Source organism: Anser cygnoides, chromosome 2 (genome assembly GCF_040182565.1).
Source record: "Anser cygnoides isolate HZ-2024a breed goose chromosome 2, Taihu_goose_T2T_genome, whole genome shotgun sequence".
NCBI lineage: Eukaryota > Metazoa > Chordata > Aves > Anseriformes > Anatidae > Anser > Anser cygnoides.
Window position 1 is genome coordinate 5,107,772 of NC_089874.1, and position 27,079 is coordinate 5,134,850.

At 46.4% G+C, this 27,079-nt stretch overlaps 1 protein-coding gene across 2 annotated transcripts; it reads right to left on the reverse strand.

Annotated features, from left to right (window-relative positions):
* GARS1 (glycyl-tRNA synthetase 1) lies at positions 1-27,079 on the reverse strand. Of its 2 annotated transcripts, none has more exons than XM_066991400.1 (17): positions 26,850-27,079; positions 22,920-23,021; positions 20,373-20,475; positions 19,156-19,297; positions 18,055-18,143; positions 16,517-16,593; positions 14,671-14,816; positions 13,472-13,621; positions 11,746-11,908; positions 11,096-11,260; positions 8,396-8,504; positions 7,722-7,866; positions 5,891-5,976; positions 3,986-4,095; positions 2,787-2,880; positions 1,696-1,886; positions 1-356 (listed from the first exon to the last, which is right to left on the reverse strand). In XM_066991400.1, exons 1-17 carry the CDS (start codon positions 27,057-27,059, stop codon positions 231-233), a joined length of 2,208 nt encoding a protein of 735 aa, XP_066847501.1. In that variant the 5' UTR covers positions 27,060-27,079; the 3' UTR covers positions 1-230. The 2 variants fall into 2 exon arrangements, with proteins under 2 accessions (XP_066847501.1, XP_066847502.1); XM_066991401.1 differs by having other exon boundaries at positions 7,722-7,862; positions 8,392-8,504.

Consider the following 27,079-nt stretch of genomic DNA (forward strand, 5'->3'; position numbering starts at 1 on the left):
AACAGGTATATATAACGGCGTTTTTATTAATAACACCTTTAACTTGGACTGCAGTTATTTCAGCTTTTAAAGTTAAATTCAGGCAGCAGTTGAGGGGAAAAAAAAAAAAACAAATAGTCCCTGTGTGCACAAACAATGCAGCTTCGAATAATACACGTTAAGTTTATTTCATATTAACATGAACAATAAAAACTGGAGAAGTGATTGGATTTTATTTCAGTTCCTTTTATTTATTCCTCTATTGTGTCCTTTTTGCCAGTCTCTTGTCCCTCAAATTGTGGGTACTTTGCCTCAACGTCAGCCCAAGTTAGATAACCGTTCGCCAGGTCACGGATGACAGCAGGAAGTTCGGAGATCTGTAGACAAAGTCGCAAAGACACATGAAACATGAAGCTACCAGTTTCTATTTGCTGGATACTTGGGGAAAATGGGTAATTTTTACAGCAGCAACAGATCAATGCAGCTATCTTCCTGCGTGATCATTTTTTGGGAGAAAAACCAGTAGCTAATAAACCATCTTAAATCTCAGTCTGTGCCATCTCAGCAAAGATTGCTCAGCTATTCAGGGTGACCCACGAGAGAGATGCAACTGTCACTGTGGTGGGCCACAGCAAGATTCATCCCTGGCAATGTTAAGTTACAGTTTTGGAAGGGAAAGAAAACAATGCACACATCCAAAAGATGCTGTATGCCGAGACTTAGCCAGGCCCTATTTACTGTAAGCCCAGAACAACAGGAGCTGTCAGTTGCCTTTTCTTTGCTCCTCACAGCACACTGTCACAGCGGGAAGGATCAGCTACAGAAACTAGCAAATTTGCAAAAAATAGGGGATGGCAAATCTCATCTCTGCTACAAGGCAGTGGGAGGTTGTCCAGGTGATACAGAGACAGATGGGTGCCCCGAGGAGCTGGCCCTGCCTGTTACACCGAACTGAACCCACATCCAGCTCAGTGGCCCCGAGCAGTCCAGGTGCTTTGGTGCTGCGCAGAGCTAGAACCGCTCGGCCTGGCAGATCAGCGCTACCTCCTGCTCCTACAGGAGCCAAACTGCGCTCCTGGTGGGAGCCAGGGAGGGAAAGGCACAAGAGGCACCGAGACTGCATGTCCACAGCTCTGAGCAGGTTTTGCTCCAAGGTAACGAGGCCACTACAGAGGGATTCACTATTCCAGTCCATCCTAGCAGAGCATGCTTAGGGCAGGCACGGCTTTAGGGCAATGCTTCACCAGCTTCACAGGCAACACTGGTAGGAGGCAAGCTTTGAGGAACTGTGCTCCTGTTGTGCTGTCAGACAGACTGCAGCAGGCACGATTCTCCTGCTCCGGTGCCTGTAGATTCAGAGAAGCCCTGCCCTCAAAGAAACAAGTAAACACATTTACTCAGCAGCCCCTGCTCAGAAAGAGGCACTCTAAAGAGCAACGCAATCAGCCTGAAGCACGGCTTTCATGTAAGAACACCACCTCCGCATCGCAGGGAAACAAACGCCTCTCCTGACGTTAGCAGCAGGGCCTGCATCTCCTTTTTGACCAGCATTTCTTCCCTGGGGATTTCTCAGAACAGCTAAAATTGCCTCCAAGAGTTGGAGGCAGCTCCCACAGAAATGTTATGGGATCAGATACAGCAGCTAAAGCTCTCCCCTATCCCACACAAGGAACGGACCTGGCTCAGTCAGCAGCAAACCAAACTGCCTGCCCTTACCTCAGCTCGGATCTGGCGCATCGAGTCCCGGTCTCTCAGGGTGGCCGTGTGGGGCGTCCGGTTAACGGTGTCGAAGTCGATCGTGATCCCGAAGGCCACGCCAACCTCGTCGGTCCTGGCGTAGCGCCGGCCGATGGACCCGGAGGAATCATCCACCTTGTGAGAGATGCCGTTCCTGGTGAGTGCTTCAGCTGCAAAAAACGGAGAAGGGGAAATGACCAGGACTCATTACATACTCAGCAGGCAACGTGTTCCTGGCAGAGGCTTCCCACATCTTCACGGCACTGCCTGGAGCGAGGCACCGTGTGTCGTGGTCTCTAACAGCGTGAGACTCATTTTTATTTTGACAGGAGATTCAATGTTCCAGTCCCCGCCAATACTACGAACTCAAACCCACCCCACAAGTACATTGCTACTCACACAGCATCACCCGGCCCTCACCCAAAGGGCAAGACAAACAGAAAAGTCACCGACTTCAGCTTGTCATCACAGTCCCACAGCTCTGCTTTAGCTCAGGAACGTGCCAGCCTTACACGTGTGCAGGGGCACACTAGGCACGAGGAGGCCAGGTCCCACACAGAGCCTGATGCAGAGAGCAAAAGGCACTGTCTGACAGGCAGCCTGTGTTCCTGTCCTTCAGGGACTCACTTTTAGATGGTATGAGTGGCAATTGTGATAGAATGCTCATAGGCTTGGCAGACCTAGGACTGATTAAAAAAATTAGCTGGCCGACCTGAGCCAAGGAAGTAATTTGGTTCAAAAAAAAGTAATACATGAAGCCCTGCTTCTGAAGGCTTCGCCCAGGCAGCGGGAAAAGTTTCTTTTTGGCACAATAAGAAAAAAAAGAAATGATTTTTACAGTGTAAACCAACACATGGAAGGGCAGGGAGTTCACTTCTTGAGGCTAGACTGGGAAATCTAACAGACCCCCAACGCTGACTGATCCCAACCATTTTAGTTCAACAGCTCTCCCTTTGCACCTGTGAGAGCCACATGATCCCAATGCTATTTTTTCCCCCTGGATCTGAGGAAGAAACCTCTCTTCCCAGTGCACATTACCATTGGACCCCCCAGTGCTGTTTTTCACTTACATAATTCCTTGACAAAAGGCATGAATTCCTGATTCTGGCTTAGAGGAAGAACAGAGCACTTGAACGGAGCTACAACAGCTGGGAAGCTGAAGAACTGTGGAAAAATAGAAAAACCACAAATAAATATGGGTTTAATTGTTAGATCAGATTCTTAGGAGCTAAGAATAAGCTCTGATTGAGGTTGGAGGCAGGATGACGGTTCCAGGGAGTAGCTGTCCTCCTGTAAGCTGCTAGCATTCGGGGTTCCAGCAGCAACACCTCACACACCTGGAGAAAGATCGAGTTCCTCCAGCTGTCAACCACTCCCCCTTCAATCCTTCCCACCAGAAGAGAGGTCTACAAGAGCCCTCCCTCAAGAAAGTGATCCCCATTTGAATTACAGGAAAGTGAAAGGCAGAGGAGTCTTTCCAGGACATTTAGTCTTATGTACAGTCTAAGGGGAAAGAGTTTTTCCAAACATCTCCCTCCCTGTTTAATTCCCACAGGGGCTTAGCATACACAGGGAATACATGCAGCTCAAAGGTGCCCAGAACCCACCACAGACACGCTCAGAAACAAACAAAAAAAAGGTGCCAAAAGGGGGGAAAAAGAAGTATTTCGTGTCCCTTACTTCTGTACCCTTACAGGTCCTGTGGATTGTAATGTGAACTAGACACAGAGCAGCCCAGGCTCCATAGAAAGTAAAGAGGTACTAGAAAGCAGAGAAGGTACAGTCCAATATCCTAGACCTCATGAGCGGTTTCTGATTCAGTCAGCTGTGGCCTCACTCTCAGCTCCTGAATCCAGAATTACAGAAGGCTGCGTTTCAGGGAGGACTGAGGAAAGAAGTCTGCTGTCCCTCTTGCTGCACCGAAGTACGATTCCAGGAAAAGCAGCAAAGAGAGAGGAAATAAAAACACTGCGGAGGTGCCTTTCTCTAAGTGATGGGAGAGTGCCAACCAAGCATGAATCAAGAAAGAAGAATTCCTCACCCCCCTTGCCAGTAATACAGTGAGAGCCTCACACACAGCCCCAAAATGCTCTCAGTGCATGTGTATGACACGTACACTGGCAAAAACAGCAATTCAACAGCCCACTTGGGTTTTCCTCATCTCCTCTGTGCATTATGCAGACTTATTTTAGCCCTTCCCCTGGATGTTACGGGAAGGCGAATGCCTGCAGCTGGTGTTAAGCTGAGGCCCAGCAGCAGGAAAGCTCACCGTTCTCTGCTCGTCTCCTTCCCGAATGCGGAACGTGTGTTCAAACACTGTGTACATGATCCTCCCGATACCAAATGAGGGTTCAATTACATTTGGGATGATTTCTTCCACTGAAATACAAAAGAACACAAATCATCATGAAAGAATTTACACAGAAGTGTTTACTGCAGCTGCCTTTCTGCTCAGAAGTTCTGATTATACATAGCTGAGCACATGAAAATAAAAGGTTAAACATTCCTGCTCTAAATACACATACCTGAATGAAAAAATTTGGACTTAATCCACGTACAGAATGTATTTAGGCTGTAAATAACAAGTCAGGGCCCCTTCCCTGGCCCTGAGAGCAAACAGCACAGCTCACATCCACGCAGATTAAAACCTCTTCCACTTCACGACAGCAAGGCCCTCTCCAAACAGTCCTCGCCCAATGCCAGGCCACAAACTACGTCCAGGAGATTGCTCTATGGCATGGACAAAACTGTGCCAGAGGACATGCTAACAATTAAACAGCCTGGATGATGGCAGGGTAAAGCTTAAGCTCTGGTCCACTGTAACAGCGTGTCAAAGGGAGGGAGGGGAGAACAAGGATTAACTGCTTAGTTTGCAAAGATGCGATTGTGCTGCGCTACTTTATTATATACCTGTCATTCTTCCCAGGCCTCGCCACACATCTGTCAGAGAGGCTTTTTCCTCCTCCTCCCTTCTGAGTAGAGAAGGAGCTCAGTGGGCAGCTGCACTGCTCAGACAGGGCAGCTTTTTAAGAAAAAATCAGATATAGCAACTGGAGAAGAAACAACAGCTACAGGCACCAGCCGCTTTAGAAAATCAAGGGTGGAAACCAACTCTCCAGCTCTGCACACTCTGTATGCCTACAGAACCGACCCTCCTCAATTAAGCACCTAATCCCAAGTGGGACTTCACTTTCCAAAAGGGTGATCTCATTTCATTTGTGCACTAACTAACCAGTTTCCAAACACTGGTCAGTCAAAAAAAGAAAGTCCGCTGAAAAATGGAGAACGAAGCAGTGAAACAGGTGAGCAGCAGCTCTGTCAGAGCAACAGGCTGACCCCGCATCTGCTGTTTCTCCTGCAAGGTCTGTTCCACCTCACTTTGCAGCTCTAAATCAGAGCCACAGATCTCTGGATGCAAACAGCTAAGAGACAGGGAAAGCATAGGCTTTGCCTCCTGCTGCAGACAGCAGCCAAACTGCCAAAACGTTGAAATTTAAAGTAAAACCAGCCACTGCGGTTCTACATGCTGGGCCCTAGCAGTACTACAGTCACTAACAGTTCAACTCTTTGAAGTTATGACAAGGCAAAGCTTGGCACAGCACCAGCGTTTGCAGACTAAAAGACACCTGGATGTCTCAGTGGCTCAGCAGCTGCAAGAACAAATACAGCCTGTACACACCGTGAGCTGCTGTACTCCTTCCTAGGAGCACACGTCGTGCTCCCAGCCGAGGGCAAGACGATCCACTAGTTACGTTATGAGCTGGGTAAAAACCCACCTCAGGCTCCAGCTCTGTCAAAGACTTCTCAAATAAACCTTAGGTGAGGTGCTTACAGAGCTGGCTGGGAAGTGAAGACGTCTTTGAGGAACTCCCCCAGCTGGTGTACCCTCCCCAGTTCCTCCATCACTGCAGCGGCTGGTTCTCAGCATCACCTTACAAACCCCAGAAGACGCAGCAGGAATACAATAAGCAGCCCCAAGCCTATCGCGTAGGTTACTGAGCAGCCCCCACTGCTGTTCAAAAGCTTTCAAACTTTCAAGAAAGTAACATTTGACTTTTATCCTGTGCCACAGTACAACACGAACAGGAAAATGGAACTCACTAAGTCCACGTTCAAAGCGTATCCTGCACTGCCTCTTATCTCGGGTGGCCAAACAACAAAAATAAAAGCTCACCGTGTAATGTTTTCTGAAATCTCTTCACAGTAACCATGTCCTTTGTTAACGTAAAAGTTTTCCCTTCAGTTTCAACAGTGAATTCCCTGCAAAGGAAAAGAAAAAAGGCATTTAAAAGCTACACCAATAAATAAACAGGTTTTATTTCCTTGATTACATCAGTTGGTTGACTTTAGGAGAGGGACGATCCCAGAGACCAAATCCCAGAGATCAAAGAAACATGGCGTATCCATTAAAAGAAATTTATGTTAATAATAAAATTACTACTTATAAATTAAAAGCAACCATTCTCATAATCACAGTGAACTTAGTTGTGGTTAACAGCCTGAAGCAAACTCAATTAGGAAATGGAAGAATCTCAGAACGAAGCTTAAAAACCAAAAGGAAGAAAAGAAAGCACAAGAAACAGGCACTTGCTGCAGACACATGGACTTCTCATTCAAACTGAGCTGTGTCAGAAGATACCCTGCATCTTCAGACACCAAACAAAAGGGAGAATAAATATGGAAACAGGGTTTTGCGGCATTTTTTGCGTATTTCTAAAGCTTTTGATATTACAAGTCCTCTACGTTTTCTCTTGCTCCTTTATTTGACTTGCAACTGGCACACACGACTTGCTGAGGACAACCTAGGCTGTACTGACCTATGCCACCCGCCTCGCTGAAGCATTAGGATTACTGTAATGAAAATGCGTTTAGGAAAAGCGTGCGCTAATCACTTGTGTTTGGACCCAATGCCAAACGGGCTGGAGTTTATAAAGGCTTCACTCTGAGAGCAGCCACAGTGGGATGCTGAACTTAAACAACAGTCACGACTTGCAGCCCCCTACCCATTCAAACCCACGGCACCAATTAAATCATTTTAAATGATTTTTCAATCGTTTTTAATGATTTAATCATTTTAAATCATTGAACCATTTCAGTGGGACTCTGGACCACCCAGGTTCACCTTTTGGTTCTGATCTGCATACAATCACCATATCCTGCAATAGTTTCTCTCCTCATTTTGAGCATTACTGATTTGGGTTTTTATTGTTCGTTTGTGTGTGGTTTTTGTTGTTAGTGGTTGTTTTTTCTTAGATCAGGGAAAGAATGTTAAAAACTGTTTAAACAAAGTTGAAAAAATGCTACCATTCTAGAATATATTCATTGTTCTTACACCTTGCACCTTTTCAAGCAGGAAATGAAGTTTATTTTTATTACTGCACCATTAGCCTTCCCATGACGTACACAGCTGTTGCCCTGCTTCAGCCAAATTTGACAACTGTTGAGATTTCTCACATTTTCAATTTCTGCATGTGTTAGGAATACAGGTAGGCAGGTTGAGGAAAGATATACAAATTGGTGACCCAATGAAAGACCATAACAAGTGCTAAAGCAGATCACTAAACACTGGAGAACGCTCATACCCAAGCTCTGGTTCTCATTTAACCAAATCTTTAGTTACATCACTCAAAACTGTTTGATTAATTTTAAAACTACCTGCTAGCCCCAGTCAATTCTGGAACCGGAGTAGGGAAGGTGGTAAACATCTCCCACTTCTCTGAGGTGGGTCTCTTTTATGGGACAATCCCCCTGAAGCCAGAAGCTCGTTCCCATGCAAACAAACAAATACTTAAATGCCATGGCTACAAGGTTGTGTGCACACTGAGATATGCTGACGGATGACCAGCGATGATTTGGTGGGAGACGGCACTAAATCATTTCAGATGACCCACCCAGCCTGTTCTCACAAGGAAGCTGCTTTCAGGCAGCTCGAATTAATCCCGCAGCACTTTGGGAACCCACATGGGACGTGTCAGAGAAGGGCACCCCACACACAGCCAGCTCACCCTTTGTCGTTCAGCAGCTGCTCCCTCTCGGTGATGTAACACTCATCACACACGGAAAGGAACTCCAGCACCACCTTTGCATCCTTCTTATAAGCTTTGCCAATGGCTCCCTTATTTGCCTCAAACTGAACAACGCTGACTGTTTTGTACAGTGCAGTTAAGGAGTCTGAGATCACAGAAGGCAGGGTCTGGTGCTTCTGCTGTGTCAAAGCTAGCTGCTACACACCACAAAGAGCACACTACTGGGTTAAGAAACTTCCCTCCAAGAGAGGAAAGGGGGAAAAAAGTATTGAAAGTATCGAAGCAGAAGGTCACAGATTTTTAAAGAATGCAACTTTTTAAAGTATAGCTAGGAGCAGAACCAAGGAATGACATGGAGTTACCCAGTAGAGTAACTTCAAATTCATAATTAAACCATGCTCCACAGTCAAAACAGAGCCCAGATTAAGCTAGAAAAAAAGCCATGACGGTAAATCGCCTTTGCCTATCGGAGTAAAATCACCCCCACACTCAATTCTCTGCAGTTTACTTCCCAAAGCCATGTTGATCTGTAACTGCTAAATCTGTTCCCTGATAAATTTACAGATCTACATTTAAAAAGAGCTGCACAGTTCTCCAAGACATCTCACTGTCGAATGACTTTTCAAGAGATTCTGGTTTATTCTGAAAGGATATAGGTTCTTTGAGAAGCTTCTCAGCTACAAGAGGAACTTTGGTGGCACGGGCATGGCAGGAGAGGTCATAGCAGGAACGATCAGCACAGCCAACTATCTCAATCCAGCCCTGAAAAAACAAAAGCAGAAGCTTTCACCAACACACTTTTTTGTCCACTTAACCGTCAAAATTATGTTTACTTGTTCTTAAGCCCCCCCCCGCTTCCATGACTGTTTTTTCTACATAATTAGCTCTGTCACAATAAGCAGCCCTCACTCACCGGTTGCTCCTTCGTTTGAATGACTCCATTTGTTTCCAGAGGAAACGATCAGCTATCTAACTAGAGTCTGTGCTCAGGGCCAGGTTTTCCACATGACTTGGCAGGACACAGCACTGTGCCAACAGCTTGGGGCTGGGGCCAGAGCATACAGGCCTATCGCTCCCATACTACACGAAGACATCGTGCCTCCAAGGTTTTACCACTCCGCAAGCATGGAATAGACAGCAAGCAGCCAGCCCCATTAGAACGGCCAAAACCTCTGGTTTATGAGCAATAAGACACGAATAACATGTAAGGGAAGTACTTCTTTCAACACGTCAGCATGGATGGCAAGCAGAAATCTGAAAACACCATTCATGGGCCCAGAATTGATCAAGTCCCCGAACACATGCAGCAAATACAACCACCAGCTGGGTTCTCTAAATTACAGTCTTGTACAAGGAAAGGTGCATCAGCTGCTTTCCATTCACCAACCCAACAGCATGGACAGACAGGCATCCAGAACCTGTTTTGTGGTTTTCCAGTTTGCAGGGTGTCAGGGAAGGTGTGTGAACACCTGTGAATATGCTCGAAAACCCATTCTGTTCCAGAACACCCTGGGGAATTTTTACACAAATAACCAACAGGGTACTACAGGTATTTCTCAGGTAACGCAAAACATAATGACTTTATAAGAATGGATTTAAAGCTACCCAGAGTTAACTTACTACCGAGTACTGGAATTCAGTATAAACATTTTTGGTCATGGTTGAGTGACAGAACAAAATCTGCATCTAGCTCACAAGGAGGTTTTGTCCTGTCCTGTTCCTGGGATTGCTGCCCTCACCTCAGGGTTGGGCTGTTAGACATACTGCTCTGTGAGTGCTGTACTGATCCCAGACAAGGCTCACAGAGTTCACTAACCTCACTTACATGGTGTGGCCCACGTATGTCCAGCCTGTTTTAGGCTGGCTCCCAAGCAGCTGGCTGGGAAGAGAAGCTGTGAATACACGGCAGACAGTTATCTGTACTCAGAGGAAGCCAATCCTTCACTCGTTCCTACGGGGCTTTTCTATGTGATGTCAAACCACTCATCCAAGCTGCTGGATTTTCCTCCTCTTCATCTTAATTTTGGTATAATTTTGATGGCTGCTGTTCCTCTAACTGGCTGTAATGAAGTATCACTGGACTGAGAAGCCTGTCTCAGCTCCTCAAAAGAAGGGAAGAGGGGGAAACAACCCCACAGACGAAAAAAAAAAACAACACTCATTTCAACCACCAACCTCTTCACCCCTAGGTTGTAGGAGGTTCTTCCTGCCCACAAATAAAGCTGCCTGAACCATCTCATGCCTTGACCCTTTGTGGACACCTGTGGGCTGTATGATCCCACTTTGGCTATCCTGACAGAGACCATGGATGGGGTCTACTCACATCAGAGTCCCTGCAACATCACAGGCTAACCCTATAGACCTCCGCAGAATCCCTTCTATCATTCAACCCTTTACTGGAATTAGATCACACAGAGTTCTCCAGGTATTTTCAGAAATCTGCACATACATATCCTAAACTCTTTGCAAAGGCTAACTGTGAAGAACACTTATTTCATTTTTTTTTTCCTTAATGTATAATGAAGTATCTTTTTTTTTTTTCCTGACTCAAGTCAGAAAAACAGATTCTGTACTCTTGAAGACAGGAATGACTTCCTCTACTGATAACTGATAGTCTACTTACTATGTCTTCCAAAATACTTATTTTGAAACTATCATTTCAAGTGAAACACTTTGGCTGACACTGAAAAGGCTGAAAGCTCAGCAAAAGAATCTAAAATGAGTTTAAGTCTGGCCCCTAGCTACTTACTGCTGATTCACCTAAAAAAAAAAAAAGCACTACAGTTCTTCAAAATCAAGCCAAGAAGATAAGAGAAAAAGAAAACATCCAACAAGGCCTGAACTGAAGAGCTCTTGGTGACTCAACTGGAAGATAAATATTCTTAGGAGATTTTTCTCTCAGCACCAGCTGCCTGAGCTGGCAGGACTGAACTCTCACAGCTTGGAAGTGGGAAAGGAAGAGAAAGCTTTCTAGCAGGAGGGAATCCGTCCTGGAATAACGCCTCCACTGAAACAAATCCTTACCCACCACTGTTACTGGGGGTTACAGCTTTTGGAAAACTTGTTTTCCTTTCATTCCAGATGAAATTCAACCTGCACAAAGTCCACAGGTGACTTCAGACTCCAGCAAAGGCGCCCAAACAGTTCAGAGACTTTGTGGGGAGCTGACCTCTCCCCTGAAGTCCTCCTTGATTCAGAATAGTTCCAACACAGTGTGTACATACCAACACAGGACAGAAACATCAGACTCATCAGCCCTAGCTTTAAAAAATAAGCAGCACATCAGAGCCTCCTCCTGCACTAACAGCAGACGTGACAGGGAGTGCTATTTGCCGTTCCACTTTGCCACTTACATAGGATGTTTTGGACTCCGCGTCCCAGCAGTCACAGGCATAATGAGCCATCTCATTCTCCATATGCTGTCGGAAGCGCAGCTTGTCTGGGGAAACACCGACCTTTGTAAGGAAGAGGTAGATTCTGCCGATGAAGTAACCAAGAACGGAGTTATTGATCACGCCCTGGAAGGAGAGAAAGCAGGAAGAAAAACCACGCAGACATTAATTCGCAGGGAAGGGAAAGCATGATCTATCATACCTCCACAAACAGCTTTTGGCAAATATTAGTACTCCATACTCCTCTCCCATTAGCTGAGAGATACCTACCACTATCCCAACACTACCTGCAGCCTTTTATCTCTGATAACCTGTGCCTGGAAGTGCTTAGAGCCAGGCTGGATGGGGTTTGAGCAACCTGATCTAGTGGGAGGTACCCCTGCCCACGGCAGGATATTGGAACAGGATGGACTTCACGGTCCCTTCCAACCCAAATCATTCTGTGATAACAAGGGCCATGTTTGGATCACAGTCGCAGCGATGTACCCGAAATAACTGAGTCTTAAACCAGGGAGCAAACCCCAGCTGGCACCAACAAAGCAGTTTGTAATTTAGCTTCCAGAAGAGCATTCAAAAGAGCAAGCTCCACATGCTCACACGAGGAACGTTACCTGTTGGACAGCATCTCCCAGCCGCATTATATGGGCGGACTGCCCGCTGACCTGGGCCTTGGAAGAATACAGGAGGATGTTAAGGTCCGACACATTCTGAAACTTGGGATGACTTTTCTCACTGGGATCCACAAAGTGCTCAATTTCTGCCATGGTGAATTCCCTAATGGAGACATCAACAACCACTTTAATTCAATATTCTGTGCGTCAGCCACAACCCCTCTAATAAACGATTGTGCTTTTGCCACTCATGAATTAAGTCAGCATTTAAAAACATGAGCAAACCCAGAGCCAAGGCAATGGACAGACTAACACATGAACCAGACTCGACACTGGCTTTATTTTCATCTTCAAATTCCTAACAAAACTCCCCATAAACTCCTTGAGAGACATCCAGGCCATGTTTATCACCACTGTGATTCAAAGCAGAGAATACCACTGTTGAAAATTCTCCCCAAAGATTTTTGTAGTTTTTCCAGGCTATCGTGACGCCCACGTTAGAAGTACAGGTTTCCTGTGGGGTCAGTGAGGAATAACCCACCGACTAATTCAGCAGTCTTAACTCGCATCAGAGGTGCCTTAAACAGGTGAGAGGATAACTTCTTGAAAATAATTACACTGCCACATTCAGCAATGGTGTATGTTCTGTTTGAGGAGCTTGTCTCTAATACATCTATACTCATACATCGGTTTAGCCTTCTTGCTTGAAATCAGTTTACATTGAATTATCTTGTTATCGAGAACCTTTAAAAACACCTCTGTGTAATCACTAACTTTAAATCACAGGCATCAGGAGGTAATTTGCTATGATAGCATAATAACAGTCTCCTATAAATGTGCCACAAGCGTGTAATTTATTTTTGACTGGAAATGTATTTCCATAACAAAAGTTGCTCATTTCCAGATGCGTGAGAGAACAGGAGGACTGAGAAATTTCCAAACAGTTCCCTTAGTGCTAATGATGGCACTGCCACTCAGCGACATTTATGGCACCGTATTAATCAGTTACCAAGTTTGCAATACACACTGCCTGTTTGTACAGCAGAACCACACTGACTGCATGGGACTTCTCGTTCCAAATCAGACAGAGGCATCTGTTCAGAATAATTCAGTTAAGATACAGCGATTACCCTGAAAGAAGTGCAGTAAGCACTTTCACCCTGAGACAGAAAGCTTTGAAAATAATTCTCAGTAATAACCCTGAGCTTTCCAGCTTGACCGATGCTGGGACACAAACACACGTCTTGAGTCAGGTTCTCTCCTCACTTCCTCTCTGTAATAAGCTGCAGAACCGAAACAAGGAAACACTGCTGCAAGGTCAATCACATTTTGATTCCAGATTTTAGCCTTAAAGTAAACAGTATGATGTAATTAAACAAAGTTGCACACCTTGTAGAGAACACAGCTACCTTTAATGATTTGTTTAGTTCATGGTGGAAGCCAAATTTTGCTAGTAGAACTGAGTTTAATTGAGGTGTTTCTAATAGAACAGCTATTTCACAGATCCTACTTCTCACCAGCCAGGCTTGGAGAGAAATCATTAGTTGAAACCTTAACTAAATGAGTTCTTTGCCCGTGAACCCTGAGACTGACTGGGCACCTTATCAGGAGCGCTCTGGGATAAAGCACGGAAGTGAAATAATAAATCTTTGTATCAACACCAGAACAAAAGGGAGGTGCTACCTGTGCCAGGATACCCCCTGCTGAAAGAGGAAATTTGCAGTACCTCACTCTGATAAGGCCGGAGCGGGGCGAGATCTCATTTCTGAAGGAGTTTCCAATCTGGGCTGCAGCAAAAGGGAGTTTGCCTTGGTTAAACTCCAGAAGACGTTTGAAGTTGAGGAATATTCCCTGCGCGGTTTCTGGCCTCAGGTAGCTGAAAGGAGGTGGGGCAGAGGGGAGAGAGGAGAAAAAAAAAATCACCATCAAAAGTGGGTGGGGAAAGCAGTGAGAACAGAAAAACACAGTTACTACAAAACCTGAAGGTACTTTTTTGTCCCAAGTCTTAACTAGAGACACAAAACACTGAAGCAACAGGCTGAGGGAAGACAAACATCAGCTGCAGCCCAAACACAGAACCCCATAGGTACTCCTAAAAGCAAACTGGATGACTTGGCTGCTTTTGAGACGTAAGGATAGAAAGGGTATTTTTATGAAATACAATGTATTAATCAGTTACCAAGTCACAGCATCATAGAAGTCAGAGGGAGTGTTTTCTCCTTGCCTGTCCTATGTGGGTCTGGGCAGTGCCAGGCTGCTTACAAACGTGGATTTTGTAGGCAAACCATGACTGCAGCTCTGCTATGACACAAACCATGAAGTGGTTTCATTTTAAGTCCCTTACAACCCCTACAATGATCTGACAGTACGAATGCAGTAACACCTACACAACCCATTCCATGTACTGCACTGGGATAGGTGTTGTGTGCTTCCTTGATCTCCTATCGCAAGGCACCAGTATCACATCTCCACTTTTCAAGAGGGGTTTCAGTTTTACTTTTGGAGATCTCAACTGAATAAAAAAGCCTCTACAGTCCCACAAAAACTACAAACACCTAGTCAATGAAGTTACCACTGATCACCCCACTAAGTAACTTCACCCTAGGAAAGGTACAAACAGTTTTTCTACAGGCACCAGGTCACTGACGGTTGTGGACCCAAGGTTATCTGGCTTCCTGGAAAGCACAACGCCAACCAACACGGGTACAGCTGTGATCCGCATAGTCTGGCTGCTTCAAGTGTTTTTATGATTGCAACAGCTCCGCGTTCCTAGTGCCAAGGGTAACACGAACGCTAAATTGCCAGAGAAGACAGACTGAAGTGAGCTACTCAAGAGGAAATTGCGTACTTCAGTCCTGTTGAGACCTCGATGTTAATCCTAAGTGATCTAGGAAGAAGGGGGAGCAGAATGTGATTGGTACTCACCCAGGCATGTTTCCTCCAGGCCCAATGGAGGTCTTGAACATCAGATTGAAAGAAACAGGAGGGGAAAGGTCATTCCCAGTGATAGGTGACTTCACGTTGTAGTTCACAAAGAGATCTGCAAGCTCTTGCTGGCCGTAGTTGTCCAACTAATATCAAAACAAAGGAGAAATATTTTAATTAGCAGACAGGGTAACAGGAATGAATTATGTCCTCTTCATCTTTTACTGAGCCTGATCCACAGCTCTGAAGCACCTGCCCAAAATATTCATTTTCAGCCTAGTTTTTTAAGCGACCTGAAGTTTGAAAAACGACAGAAGTATATCTCAGGAAGCTGCAAACCCATTTTAGTAATGTTGGTCCACAACTCAGCCATTCCATAAAAGCCTATATAAAAATGCAAGCATTAAGGGTAAGAGTGGGTGTAAAGCAGAAGAAAAGTCACTGGGACTACATCAACACCCACTGGTGGCTTCGTCTGCAGTTTCAGCTAAAACATGGGGAGCAGTGCGTTGAGAAGAAAAAAAATACAGCAGTGAGGGAGAAGAAAGCTAAAATCTCTGCAGTGCTTTGTCTGCATCCACTTCTCTTCCTCCTGCCGCACGAAACACCATATTCAAGCCATGCATTCAACGCTCCCTTTTAGAGCTGCTCTGCATTTTAGTCAAATAGAGCAAATCTGTAGCACAGGACTTCTTGGTAAAAGAATTTTCATTTGCTCTAAAAACAACTTGGTAACAGATTGTTGCTTTTGCTTGTGAGATAATGTCAGCCCCTTCCAGAACCCTACTTTTCACTGGAGTATGAGAAACAAACAGTAGGAGCACAAGAAAACTGTAATCTAACTGCACAAGAGCAGCAAATTCTAGCATTGTTCTGAGCATATAAGCACTAGCATTTGCATACACACATTTAAATGTAGTTTCTATAATTTAAGTACCATAAAGGACCTATACTGCACATTATAATCATGATCTAACACTCAAGCTAATAATCAAATGAGCTGTTTCTAGCTTTGTCATAACCATATATCAGAGAAGCCTCAAGATAGGGGATTAAAAAAAAAAAAAAGAAGGATTCCTCTAAAGGATAGTCAAGGTTCAGAGCTGCAGTGTGACAAAGCTAACGGCAGCTGTTCAGGGATGCAATGCACTGGACAAAAAAAAAGTTGCTCCTTCTGGAAGGAAACATCCACTCTATTACACATGGCTCTGGAAGCAGTTATCCTAGAAGTCATGAGAACATGTCATGAGAACAAACATCAAAAACAAAGTTTTAAAAAATAAAAATAAAAAAAAATCTAGAGGCAAATGCTTGTACAGCTGCTCAGAACACCAGCCTGGAGCCCTAACTATTTTCACAGTAAACAGAAGAAAATTTCTGCAGGGTCTTGGACACAGAGGAACAAATCTCAAGTGCTTCGAAGTCTTGAACCATACCAATTCAGTGCTCAGGTGGTTCAGGAAAACCCTGCCAAAATTTCCCATCTGTCTCTGTTTCTTTGCATCACAATCCTGCATTGAGGCTTCAACAAAGGTAAAAGGGGGATTCAAAAGAAACAGGCTTTTTACAGAGCGTAGAGTGCAACACAGCAGACTAGCTCCAAGGACAGAGCTTCAGCCTAACAATTTTGCATACAAAAGACTCAACAGCAGTAACTCTCCAGTGCAGGAGAAGAAGGGAGATGTGATTAGCCAGTAAGTTCCCGGTATTTAGGAGCACGTACAGTCCTACACGCATCTCTGAGGTACAGACTTAGAGAGGGAAAGAGGAAACTGCTACTCTGTACTGCATTTCCCCTATGGCACAGGCATCCCTAAAGCAGTCACCTCCTCACGCAACCACCTACCTGTGTTATAACATTTTCCATTTCTGCCTTTTTCTCTGCTGTGCACTTCTTGTCAGACATAAGCTTTTGCAGATGAGCTGTGAGCAAGAAAAGTACACATTGAGTTTATATTGCAACCCTAACACCGACCCCAATCTAAAGGTAGACAGTACAGGAGGATCCTCCAGCATGAGCATAAGCGTACGCCCACCAGTTGTCCTGCTAGTGTCCATCAGGTTAATTCCACTCACATCACCAGGGCAATGCTGATCTACAGGCACAGGAGCTGCACCACTTTGCTGTACCAACATGCAACAGGGAAAATAACAGGTCCTGCTCTAATTTATTCCTGATCCTGATTCCTGTGAACCCAAGCAATGGCTTTGTAACCTCTTTCTCCTTATTTTCCTTCTATGCAGCCTGAAAATTAAAAGTAATGTCTGATCCCAAGCCAGCAAGGCTAATTTTATCCAAATGCACTCGGAGGCATGTACTGACTGGGTACAGAAGGGTTAGGCCACATTCCATGTTAAAGCACAACATCCTCCACGAGATACAAAGGTAAACAGCGAGGGCAAGGCTTCCCGCTGCCATTTGGGAAAAGCAATTTGCCTTTTTAGTGGCACTAACAGCAGGTGGCTGTTCTCCGACGATGGGAGAAGAGAGCAGGAACACTCTTGTTTGTGAGCCCATTCAGCGTGCAAAGTGGGCAGAGGCTGGATGGGCTTCTTCTGTGTTTGTTCTGTTTCCCCCCAGCAAAAAGAAGATTCAAACTGAGTACTAAAAAAACAGTTTAAGGCCGATATAGATTGTTCTACATACCTAACTTCCGAGATAAAAGGCTAGAAATCTAAGCAGCACAACTCATTTAAACCTACAGCAGAAAAATCCCTCCTTTCACAACAGAACTGTAAATGAAAATGTTTTAAAAGAAGTTTTTCACTTCTAAGATTCCTTCATGTGATTTCTTTTTCTTCTTTAAACAAATTTAAATCAATAAACAGGACAAAAAAAATGTGAGGACTTTTCAAATCTAAGAAATGCCTGAAGTCTATTTAGCATTCCCAAAAGCTGGCTGAGTTATAGGGTATACAAAGGTCAGCAGCAGCCCTGTAATGGGCCCTTGTATAGGGAAAGCATGCTCTGTCCCCCCTATCTTCATTAAATCATTCCCCAGTTCTGAACAAAAAGCAACTGAAACACAAGAGAAGTCCAGAACACGGCAGAGAATAGGAACCTTGTTATATAGGGAATCCTCAGCTTAGACAACATAGTAATGTTTGATGGCCTGAAGGCAAAGGATTTTGTAAAAAGGGCCCCGACTATGTTTTTGGTAGAGATCCCATAACTCATTTAAAAACACTAGCACAACATTTTTGTGGGACTGAGAACTGAGGGAATCTCTGGTATGGGCAAACAGGTTTCGAATAACGAACTACAAACACAACTGTGAATGACTGGATACACCAACTGGCCTTCCTCAAAAACAATATTCTCTTCCCACATCACATCACTGCAAGAAATCCCCAAACCCATCTAGCCTTGAAATGAAAACCAACCTTTTAAGAGATGATCAGCACGAAAACACTCCCCATTTTTCACATCTTTCACCATGAAGTCAGCAAACTTGTCTACGTGGCCAGAAGTCCTAGAACAGACAACAAACGAAACAGGAATATGAAAGCTGCCACCGGACTGTGCTGGGTATGGTGCAAGCCCAGTGCAGGGACCATCACCGAAGAGATGCCCTTCAAACCACGTCCCCAAGCTGCAGGCTCACTTTTGCTTCAGGTTATAGATCTCCATTAAGCAGTACCATCCTACAGATGATTTGATCTGTGACAAAGTACCTATACAACTAAATCTTAAAGTGGGTAAGTGAGATGACACTTAGCTACCTTTAGAAACCACGTTGTGATTGAAGCAAGCAAGACACAGACACGTGTGAGGGGTCCTCAGCAGTTCAGGTAGACAGATTTCACTATTTTACACCAGTGACCCATGAAAGCTCCTGACATTCGTGCTGTGACCCACACAAAGTAATGCTGTTGCCTCAGCTCCGACTCGTTCCAAAAGCTCCTGAGATATTTAGCAAACCTGTTGGTAGTCTTAGCAGAAATGTGGAGGTGAAAGGGTCCAGAGCCTGAATTACACTCTCTCTTGAATTACACTCTGCCCTTGCAGTCCCTCCACCTGGGCTTTGGACACAAAGAGGGCTAGAGAAGCACCATTTCCATTCAGAGCTCCATTAACACACTGCCTGTTGCCATCCCCCTGCAGAGAAGGGAAGGATGGTCCAGCAACCAAGCTGCTGTTCTAAGCCACGGCCCAGCTGTCCCAGTTTTAGGACGGGCATGTCATCCTTTTTCTCGTCTTCTTGACCTGTTAGAAAAAAGGATAACGGCAATTCCTTACCTAAGGGGACTGCTAGGAGACATTAAGACATTAGGCTCTCAGGCAGATGGGTCCCACTGCTCTCCCAGGTTTATGGAACAACACCTTCTCTCACTGACCTGTGCACTGATACCTAATTATTCTGCACTACAGCAGGGGATGAAATTGGGTGACCCAGTCTCAAGATCCCCGTAGGCAATTTTACAGAAGACTGTAAAAAGCAGCTATGGCCAGAAACGACATGCTGTAGAAACATCCATATTTACTTCAGAACTGGCTCTGGCGTGAGCATGGTGCAGTCAATCTCCAGGATTTGCTCCTCCTGTATAAAGTGCTGCCTCCATGCCTGGATGATGTTGTTCTTCAAAGCACATCCAACAGGCCCGAAGTCATACAGCCCACTGACACCTGCAAGGAGAAAAAGGAAAAAAGCACGGTAGGTGCAAGATGGCGTGAACCTGTATTGTTTGGAGGGAAAGTCCTCTCTTCTCAGTGTCCCCATCGGTTCATTGGAGTCTGAGGTCATTTTCTGAGTACGAACTGCTCTGTGCTAAGCAGAGTAAGGACCCTGGCTCACTGCGGGGTGCTTTTTACATAAAGACTCATGACAAAGTCTGAAAGTAAACTCTGTGAAGCACCTAGAGAGACAGTACCCTACCCTATCCCTACCCTATTAAGTACAGTTCAGTTGTGGGGTGCACTGGGGTATCAGATAGGGGCGGAAGGTGAAACAGATACATCGACAGCTATAAAAGCCAAACTCCCTTCACCAACAAATAATATCTTGCAGACGGTTTTGCTGGGGGCAAACTGAACACGAATGAGGTGGTAACGCATGTCCCAAAACAAGATGTTCTTTCAGCAATAAGATATGCCTACCAATCACCAGTTTAGGCAAAAACTGAAACAAAGAAAAAGCCAATAAACAACCCCGAGTATTTATTTTACTAAAATGAAAGAGCAGTAACCCTACAGGCACTGTGCTAACCTTCAGCTGCCTCAAATCAGCTATCTGAAGAGGTTTAACAGCCACATTTGTTCACCTGCCCGATAAAGTTCATTGATAAAGTTCATTAAGGTAACAGGTTCTAAAGTTCAAGTTAGTTTTAAGCATTATCTTGCCAAAAAAGCTCAAAAAATGGTTATGAGCAAATAAGCTGTTCACCCCCTTAAACACCAAAACACCCTAATCCTCTGCAAAGCAACCGCCTTCTATGGTGTAATGCTCAAAACTTGCAGCCTAACGTCCACTGATTTGCACTCAGAAACCAAAAGAGAAACTATGAGGCTTCCCTCCAAGACTTTAGGGAGAGGCAACCTTTTGGAAAGACTAACAGACACAAGCAGGAGAAAGTTTAAAGGCAAAAAAAGATCTTTCAAGTTGCATTAAGATAACATCCCAAGAGTACAGCATTTCAGATAGCTAAAAAGACCAGAACATTAGCCTGAAGGGATTAAAATTTAAATTTCTTTAAATCTGTACCTCCATAAATAGAGAAGGCTTGATCGTAGAAAAACCTCCTTTTCAGGGTGTCTTCCATTTTAACTCTGTCCACGATGTCATCTTTGGGCTGCAAGGCCAGCTCCTGTAATTGAAGCAAACCAAAAGCAGTTAAAAAGCTCCAGTTTCTGACAGGACAAATCTTCTCCATTCGCCATCATGAGTCAAAAGTCTGTAAAGACCATTTTGAAGCAAAAGTATCCTGCCAACACGCTCATTTTCCAAAGAGAAGCGGACGCTGAGATGAACATGATTACCTGAACACAGCATTTTAGACGCTTGAGGTGGGCTCATCTGCCCTGACTTTCAGATAACTAAGCCTGAGCTAGCCACCTTCAGCTCTCTTTACAATCAATGGAGAGAAACAGCAATTTCCAAAGCAATTCTTCCAACCTATTTCTCTCTCCTGACTACAAGGAGAGCCTAAAATGACTACCTTAGACTACAAGCACATAACTTGTGGTGTGGATGAAGCTTTTATTAAAATGTTCCACACAAGAAAGAATTCTTACTGCAAAAAGTATAAACAGCATCATTCCTGTGCTTTGCCAAAGGTGTGTATTTAGCCATTTGCACAAAGAATATCTATTCGAAAAATGCAGACTTTTGCAAAATAAAAGCAATAAATTTTATTGTTACAGAGCGTCTAAATGCCCCAACTGAATTCTACAAAAACGTTTTACAGCAGATACACTACTTTATCTGAAATCCTACATTAGGCAATTACATATAAACGTCTACTGGCTTATCTCAAGGACAGAGTGTTTTAACACAAAAAACACATTATTTTATTGTTGGTACATCTCTGACAAAAGTAATTAAGAGAGAACAACTGTTTATGACCCTAAATTGATAGCTTAGGAACAATTTACCTGATCTGGATTTTTGCAACCAACCCCAATAGGGAAGTCAACAGAATTGAACAATTTTCTTCAACACAGACATTTTGACAATTAGAACAGAATTAAGCCAAGAAGTTCACTAAATGAATTTGGATCCTCTAGCGCCATCATTTTGAACAGCATTCTGGTTTAAATATATATAGTACGACCTGGAGACACATACAAAAAAGCACCATCTGCGGTTAAGACCAGCGAAGCTCTGGTGCTCCCGTTAGCAGAAGCCCAGATATGATTTTGCAGGAGAGCAAGTCAAAGACAGACAGGGCACACAGGAGAGCAAACACCACAACAGTACTTTTAAAGCATGGCAAGGGAATCCATTGGACACTCTGCTTAAAGAGCAGAACCGCATTTCACAATCGCCAGCGTTTCTTAACAGAAAGGGTGGCTTTTGCCCAGAGATGGACAGGAGAACAACAGTGACAAGTCCAGTTTTGAACTGGCAGGGAGAAACGGCCAGCAGGGCAGGGATAGTTGTAGCAGGTACAGAACCCAGAGAGAATGGTGAATAAAATGGTGCCGAAGTCAAAGAAAGTCTCTTCTACCTGGCTTCAAACTGTATTCATAAACAGAAGGTAGAAAAGTGCCTGTGGTAGCTGTCAATATCCTGTATGGGAGTGGAATCATCTACTGACTTTGTAAAAGATATGGTTTGAGAATATAAATCCAAGGGACTTAAACACTACTCTGTCCTTTTCAAACCATCAAATTCAGAGTCACTCTGCTCTCCTTAAGTAGGAATCAGAGGGCTGGGCAACTGCACCAGCAGCTGCTAAAGCTAACGAGCATTCGCACTGCTGCCTCCTGCAAAAGTTGCAAGGAAGCACTGGAAACACTGTCAAGAGAAAACACCTAACTTTGGGTGCTGCACTGGCAAGGGAACATGCTGTGTGTGCAAGGTCATTCGTGCGCTGACAGCGATACAGCCCACACGTATTGTGTAAGTGGCAAGCACGCTGCTCCACGGCATCCCACAGGCACTCTCCTAAGGGAAAGGTGGGGCTCAAAGGGCTCCCGAGATTCCTGACCCGCCTCCTCGCTGCCCTGTGTCAAGTTTCTGAGGGCTGAGAGGCAGAACCGGGAAGGCATTCCGCAACTCTTCGTTGCAAAAAGGCCTAGCCGTGCATACAGGTCTCACACAATGGTTTCACGGCACGCTTCTGGGCTGAATACCAAGTGAAAACGACATCGCCTCGCTGGGGTTAAATGTATGCAGCCAGCCAGCCAGCCGCGTTGCCAGGCCCAGGGGGCACTAACTGTTCACCCCACATCACCCAGGACAAATAGGGTCAGCGGGTTTCAATTCGGATACCCGCACTCTCACAGTAAGTCAGCCCCAAGCAGTGCTGTACTCGTTTATTCTCTCTTTTAGAAGCAGCACCAAAGCAATGAAATGTAATTTAGCAAGACCCGAGCAGCTTTAGGTGAAGCTTCAGACCTGAGAGTTTTCATGCTTCAGGAGTTTGCTGGTGCTAGCTGGGAAGATCACTCTTTTAAACTATTTCAGAAGTGAATTCAAACACTCTACGCTCTATCTATCTATAGATACTGGAAAAAAAGTATTAAGCAGAGATATCAAGGCTTTTCAGGCAAAACTGCAGAGCTCAGGTTTAATTTCCAGACTCACCTTCGCTTCTAGGATCCTCTTCCGAGCTTTGAGCTCTGCTACAGCTTTGTCTATATCCACCTGGGGAGCTTTCTCTTCCTTCAGCTTCCTTACCAGTTCTCCCTAGAAGAAGACAGAACAGAAAATGTGGATTCTTTCATCAAATACCACCGACAGCCACTCTCCTTCTTTCAGCTCCTCTGGCAACCCAAAAGGAGGGGGTTGTGCTGTCTCCCAACTCTTCACGGGTCTCAAGAGGCTTAAGTCAATCAGTTCAAGTGAGAAACACCTTGGGGAGTTTGCAAAACCGGACATCATTAGTGAAAAATTAATGCCATCTCCCCCACCACCCCGAAACATTATTAAATCCCTTATCTGTTATTGTATCTCAACATGCAAATACACTTCTTTGTTCACCACTTCGCAACAGACTTCCACAAACCCTACTTTTCTGTCTTTAAGGACGTACCAAGTGGATTCCCAGGCGGTTACTACAGGCTTTGTGCTCTCTCTCTCTCTCATTATAAGGCCCCCTTCTTTCTGCCCCCTTCACTCGTCTTCCAAATTTTAACTTTAGACATCCTCTGCCAAATCTAGTCAAAATTGCCCAGTAAGTACTCAAATTTGTAGGTCTCACAGAATACAGACCTTTTTAGCCTAACATCTACGCAGAGAAGACACTGCACTATCTGTCAATACTATTGCTATTAAAACCAGTAGCTTTGGAAAAGAATGGAGTAAAAATAAAATATCCCAAGTATTTCAGAGCAGCAAAACCCAGCAGCGTGTGTGCAGCACAGGACCCTCAGCAGCCATGCCCAGCTTGCTCCCGGAGAGGAATTAATTCACAGCCTTCCTTTCTGTCCACTCTTCTCCGGCCAAAACCAAGGTGCACCTTGAATTACTGAGAAGGACACAAAGAAACAGCCCCAGGAGGAGAAGCACAGAGACATCGATGCCTCAGGTGAGACGGTCTAACGATGGGATGCTCCGAGCTGAGCACTGTTCTCGTGCCTTGAAATTCTCCATGAAATGGAAAGAAAAAGGAGGTTGCAACATTTCCACTACACCTGCTTTCTCCTACAGTCGCTGCTTTTCTGACGTGAATGTTACAGGCACCCAAAGAGAAGAGAACCCACAGCAATCAGATCAGAAAGGGTCCTCTCAAGTGCTTCAAAGCCCGGGGGGTTCAAAGGCTGATTTTATTAATAAACGGAAGAAAAGAGCGCATTAAAGCACACACACGAGGAAACAAGAGAAACGTAAGAAACCTGCCGGGCTCCCCAGCCCCGAGGAGCACGACCTGCACGTTTCCTTCCTGTTAACCGGTCCCACCAAAACGTGAGAGTTTCGCTGCGGGCTTCAACTGCCGCTCCTGGGTAACGTGGCAGAGGGAGGGATCTGATTTTCTTCCTTTTTTTTTTTTTTCTCTTTTAAAATAAGAGGTCCAAATCGCCTTTGTTGAGCTAAGGGGGGGTCGGCAGTGGAAAAAGCAGCAAGGCGGCAGCAAGGCAGCTGCTGCTGACTCAGAGCCATCACCCTGCTCACGGCTGAGCATCTAGAGGCAGCGCACAGCAACTCTTTGTCCTGATCCCTAAGCGAAAGAGCACTCAGACGTAGGCAAGAAGAAAGGAAAAAGAAAAAAAAAAAAACACCACACAACCGAGGCAAGCAATTATGCTTGCTGACAGGACTCGATCTAATTAAAGCTCCGAGCCCAGCCCAGAGGAGGAGTGCACAGCAGCACTCGATGTGGCAAATTTCGCTGCAGCTTTGTCCCACGGACCAGTAAAGCAGAGAGGGATCCACCCCTGGATCACGGCAGCTTATTGCATCAGGCGCTGCTGCAGGAAGAAGACGGGGCTGCTCGCCTTCCTCTCCGGAGGTTAAGAGTCCCTCTGGTTTAATTAAAGCCTCTTCTCCGCTTCTCCAGGGGCTGGCAGATGGGGTCCACTGTACTGTAACGTCTCAGCTTATCGCCCTTCCTCCCTGAGCTCTCGTGCAAACATCTCATCGAGATACCGTGGTGAGCTGTACGTGAAATATCCCCGGCCCCAGCTCGACGTGTTCACCCGCACACCTTTCCCCGGCACCCCACGCTTCTGCTCCAGTCCCACCAGCACAAAGAAGGGGGGCACCGGTACCAACAGGGCAAACGGCAGCGTCCAAGACGCAGGATTTTACAGTAAATACATCAGCTGGTCCTAGGGATCATCATTTTCTTTACAAGGAGCTCCCCTGCCAAGGCATTATGCTGCACAATGATTCATACTAAAACCTCACCGAAGCGCCGGTGTAATTAGAGGGCCGTAAATCCACTCGTTTAATGGGGAAACACGCACAAATCCACCAGCACATGGGACACACACGTAGCCGGGCGTGCAGCCGAGCAGAAGACTACGGGTTCGGCCACCCGAAGGAGCCCGGTGGGGAACCCACACGTGGAGGTACGGGGAAATCCCAGGGACACGCAGCACGGGTACCGAGATCGAGGGTCACTTACGAAATAAAAGGACGAGCAAATCCTTCTCAGGGCAGAAGGAAGCTCAAGATAATAGCCTCACGTGCCAAGGAGATGGAAGGAGAAAGGTGTGCAGCCCCAGCTTCCAGGGCACAGCCACCTTTACGATGTTTAAGGATGATCGAACGACCAAAGCGTAAAGAAATTAGTATTCCTCACTGCATCGGGCAAATACGCAATTATTAAAAAAAGGTAAATCACCCCCCAAAACCCAGCACGAAGTCATTTCTAAAGGGAAGTCATCACATGACCCTGCTGGATGAGGAAACCTCTGCAGGCTGCTTTCTGAAGACAGCACCGAGAGCCAGCCACGGGGCCCTAAAGCATGGCAAGGGGGGCCCTAAAAGCATGGCAGGGGGAGGCCCTGGCTCCAGACGCGGGGAGGAAAGCCCACGTAGGCTGCCACCCGGATCCAGTGGGCGACACACGGGGAACCCCCAGAGACCCCAAACCGAGGGGGTTTCGGGACAGACCCACGGGGAGCCCTCGCTGCGGGCTCGTGGGGGAGGTGTGCAGGGCACTGCAGCCACCCCAAATCCTGAACCGTGGGATGGGGGCGGGCAGGGCCCTGTGGGGCTGTGGGGAAAGGCTTTGGTTGCTGCACAGGGGGACCCCACACCCAGTTGGGGCAGAAGGGACCCAGGGGGCCACTGCTGGGCCACGGAGAGGGGGATGTCGGTCTGTCACACAGCCCCGACCCTATGCAGGACCCCCTGGGACAGCAGGGATCCCCCCTCAGTGAGGTGAGGGGCACGTCAGGTACCACCTGAAACCAGGACCCCCTCCTCAGCCCCGTGTGCACCCCCGTACCTCCAAATATATCCCCATATCCACGTGTCCTCCCTGTCCTCCCATATCCCACCCGTATCCCTATATCCCCCCATCCTCCCTCATCCCCATGTCCCCCCCATATCCCCACAGCCCCCCGCCTGTGTCGCCCCCATATCCTCACACCCCCACGTGTGTCCCCAGTCTCCCCCATACCCCCGTGTCCCCCTACGCCCCCTATCCCCCCATATCCCCGTGTCCCCCCAGTCTCCCCTAAACCCCGTGTCCCCCCCAGCCTCCCCATTCCCCCTCATTCCCCCCAAAGCCCCCCCAGTCCCCTCCCTCCCCGCATCCCCCCACTCTCCCCCGTATCCCCATTCCCCCCTATTCCCCTCTAAATCCCCGTATCCCCCTCACACCCCCCCATCCCCATAACCCCCCCAAATCCCCTTATACCCCCCTTTCCCCCCCAAATCCCAATATCCCCTCAGTCCCCCCCAAATCCCCGTTTCCCCCCCATATCCCTCTGCCTCCCCCACTCCCCCCCATACCCCCGTATCCCCCCCATACCCCCCCATCCCCACTCCCCCCCAATACCCCCATGACCCCCCCAATTCCCCCCAGCCCCCCAAACCCCACAACCCCCCCAAACCCCCCATTACCTGATGCCGCACCGCCTGCCGCAGCGGCGCCAGCACCCCCTCGGCTGCCGGGCCGTCCATGAGGGCGGCTGCCGGTGCCTTTCCCGGTGTGTGAGCCCGTCCCAGCCCCGATGCCGGTCCCGGTGGCCGGCCCGGTGCCGGTACCGGCGGAGCCCAGAGCGGGACGAGGCGGCGCAGCGCGGGCACGGCGCTCAGGGGCGGCCGCGGCATGGGCGGGGGGGGGGGGGGGG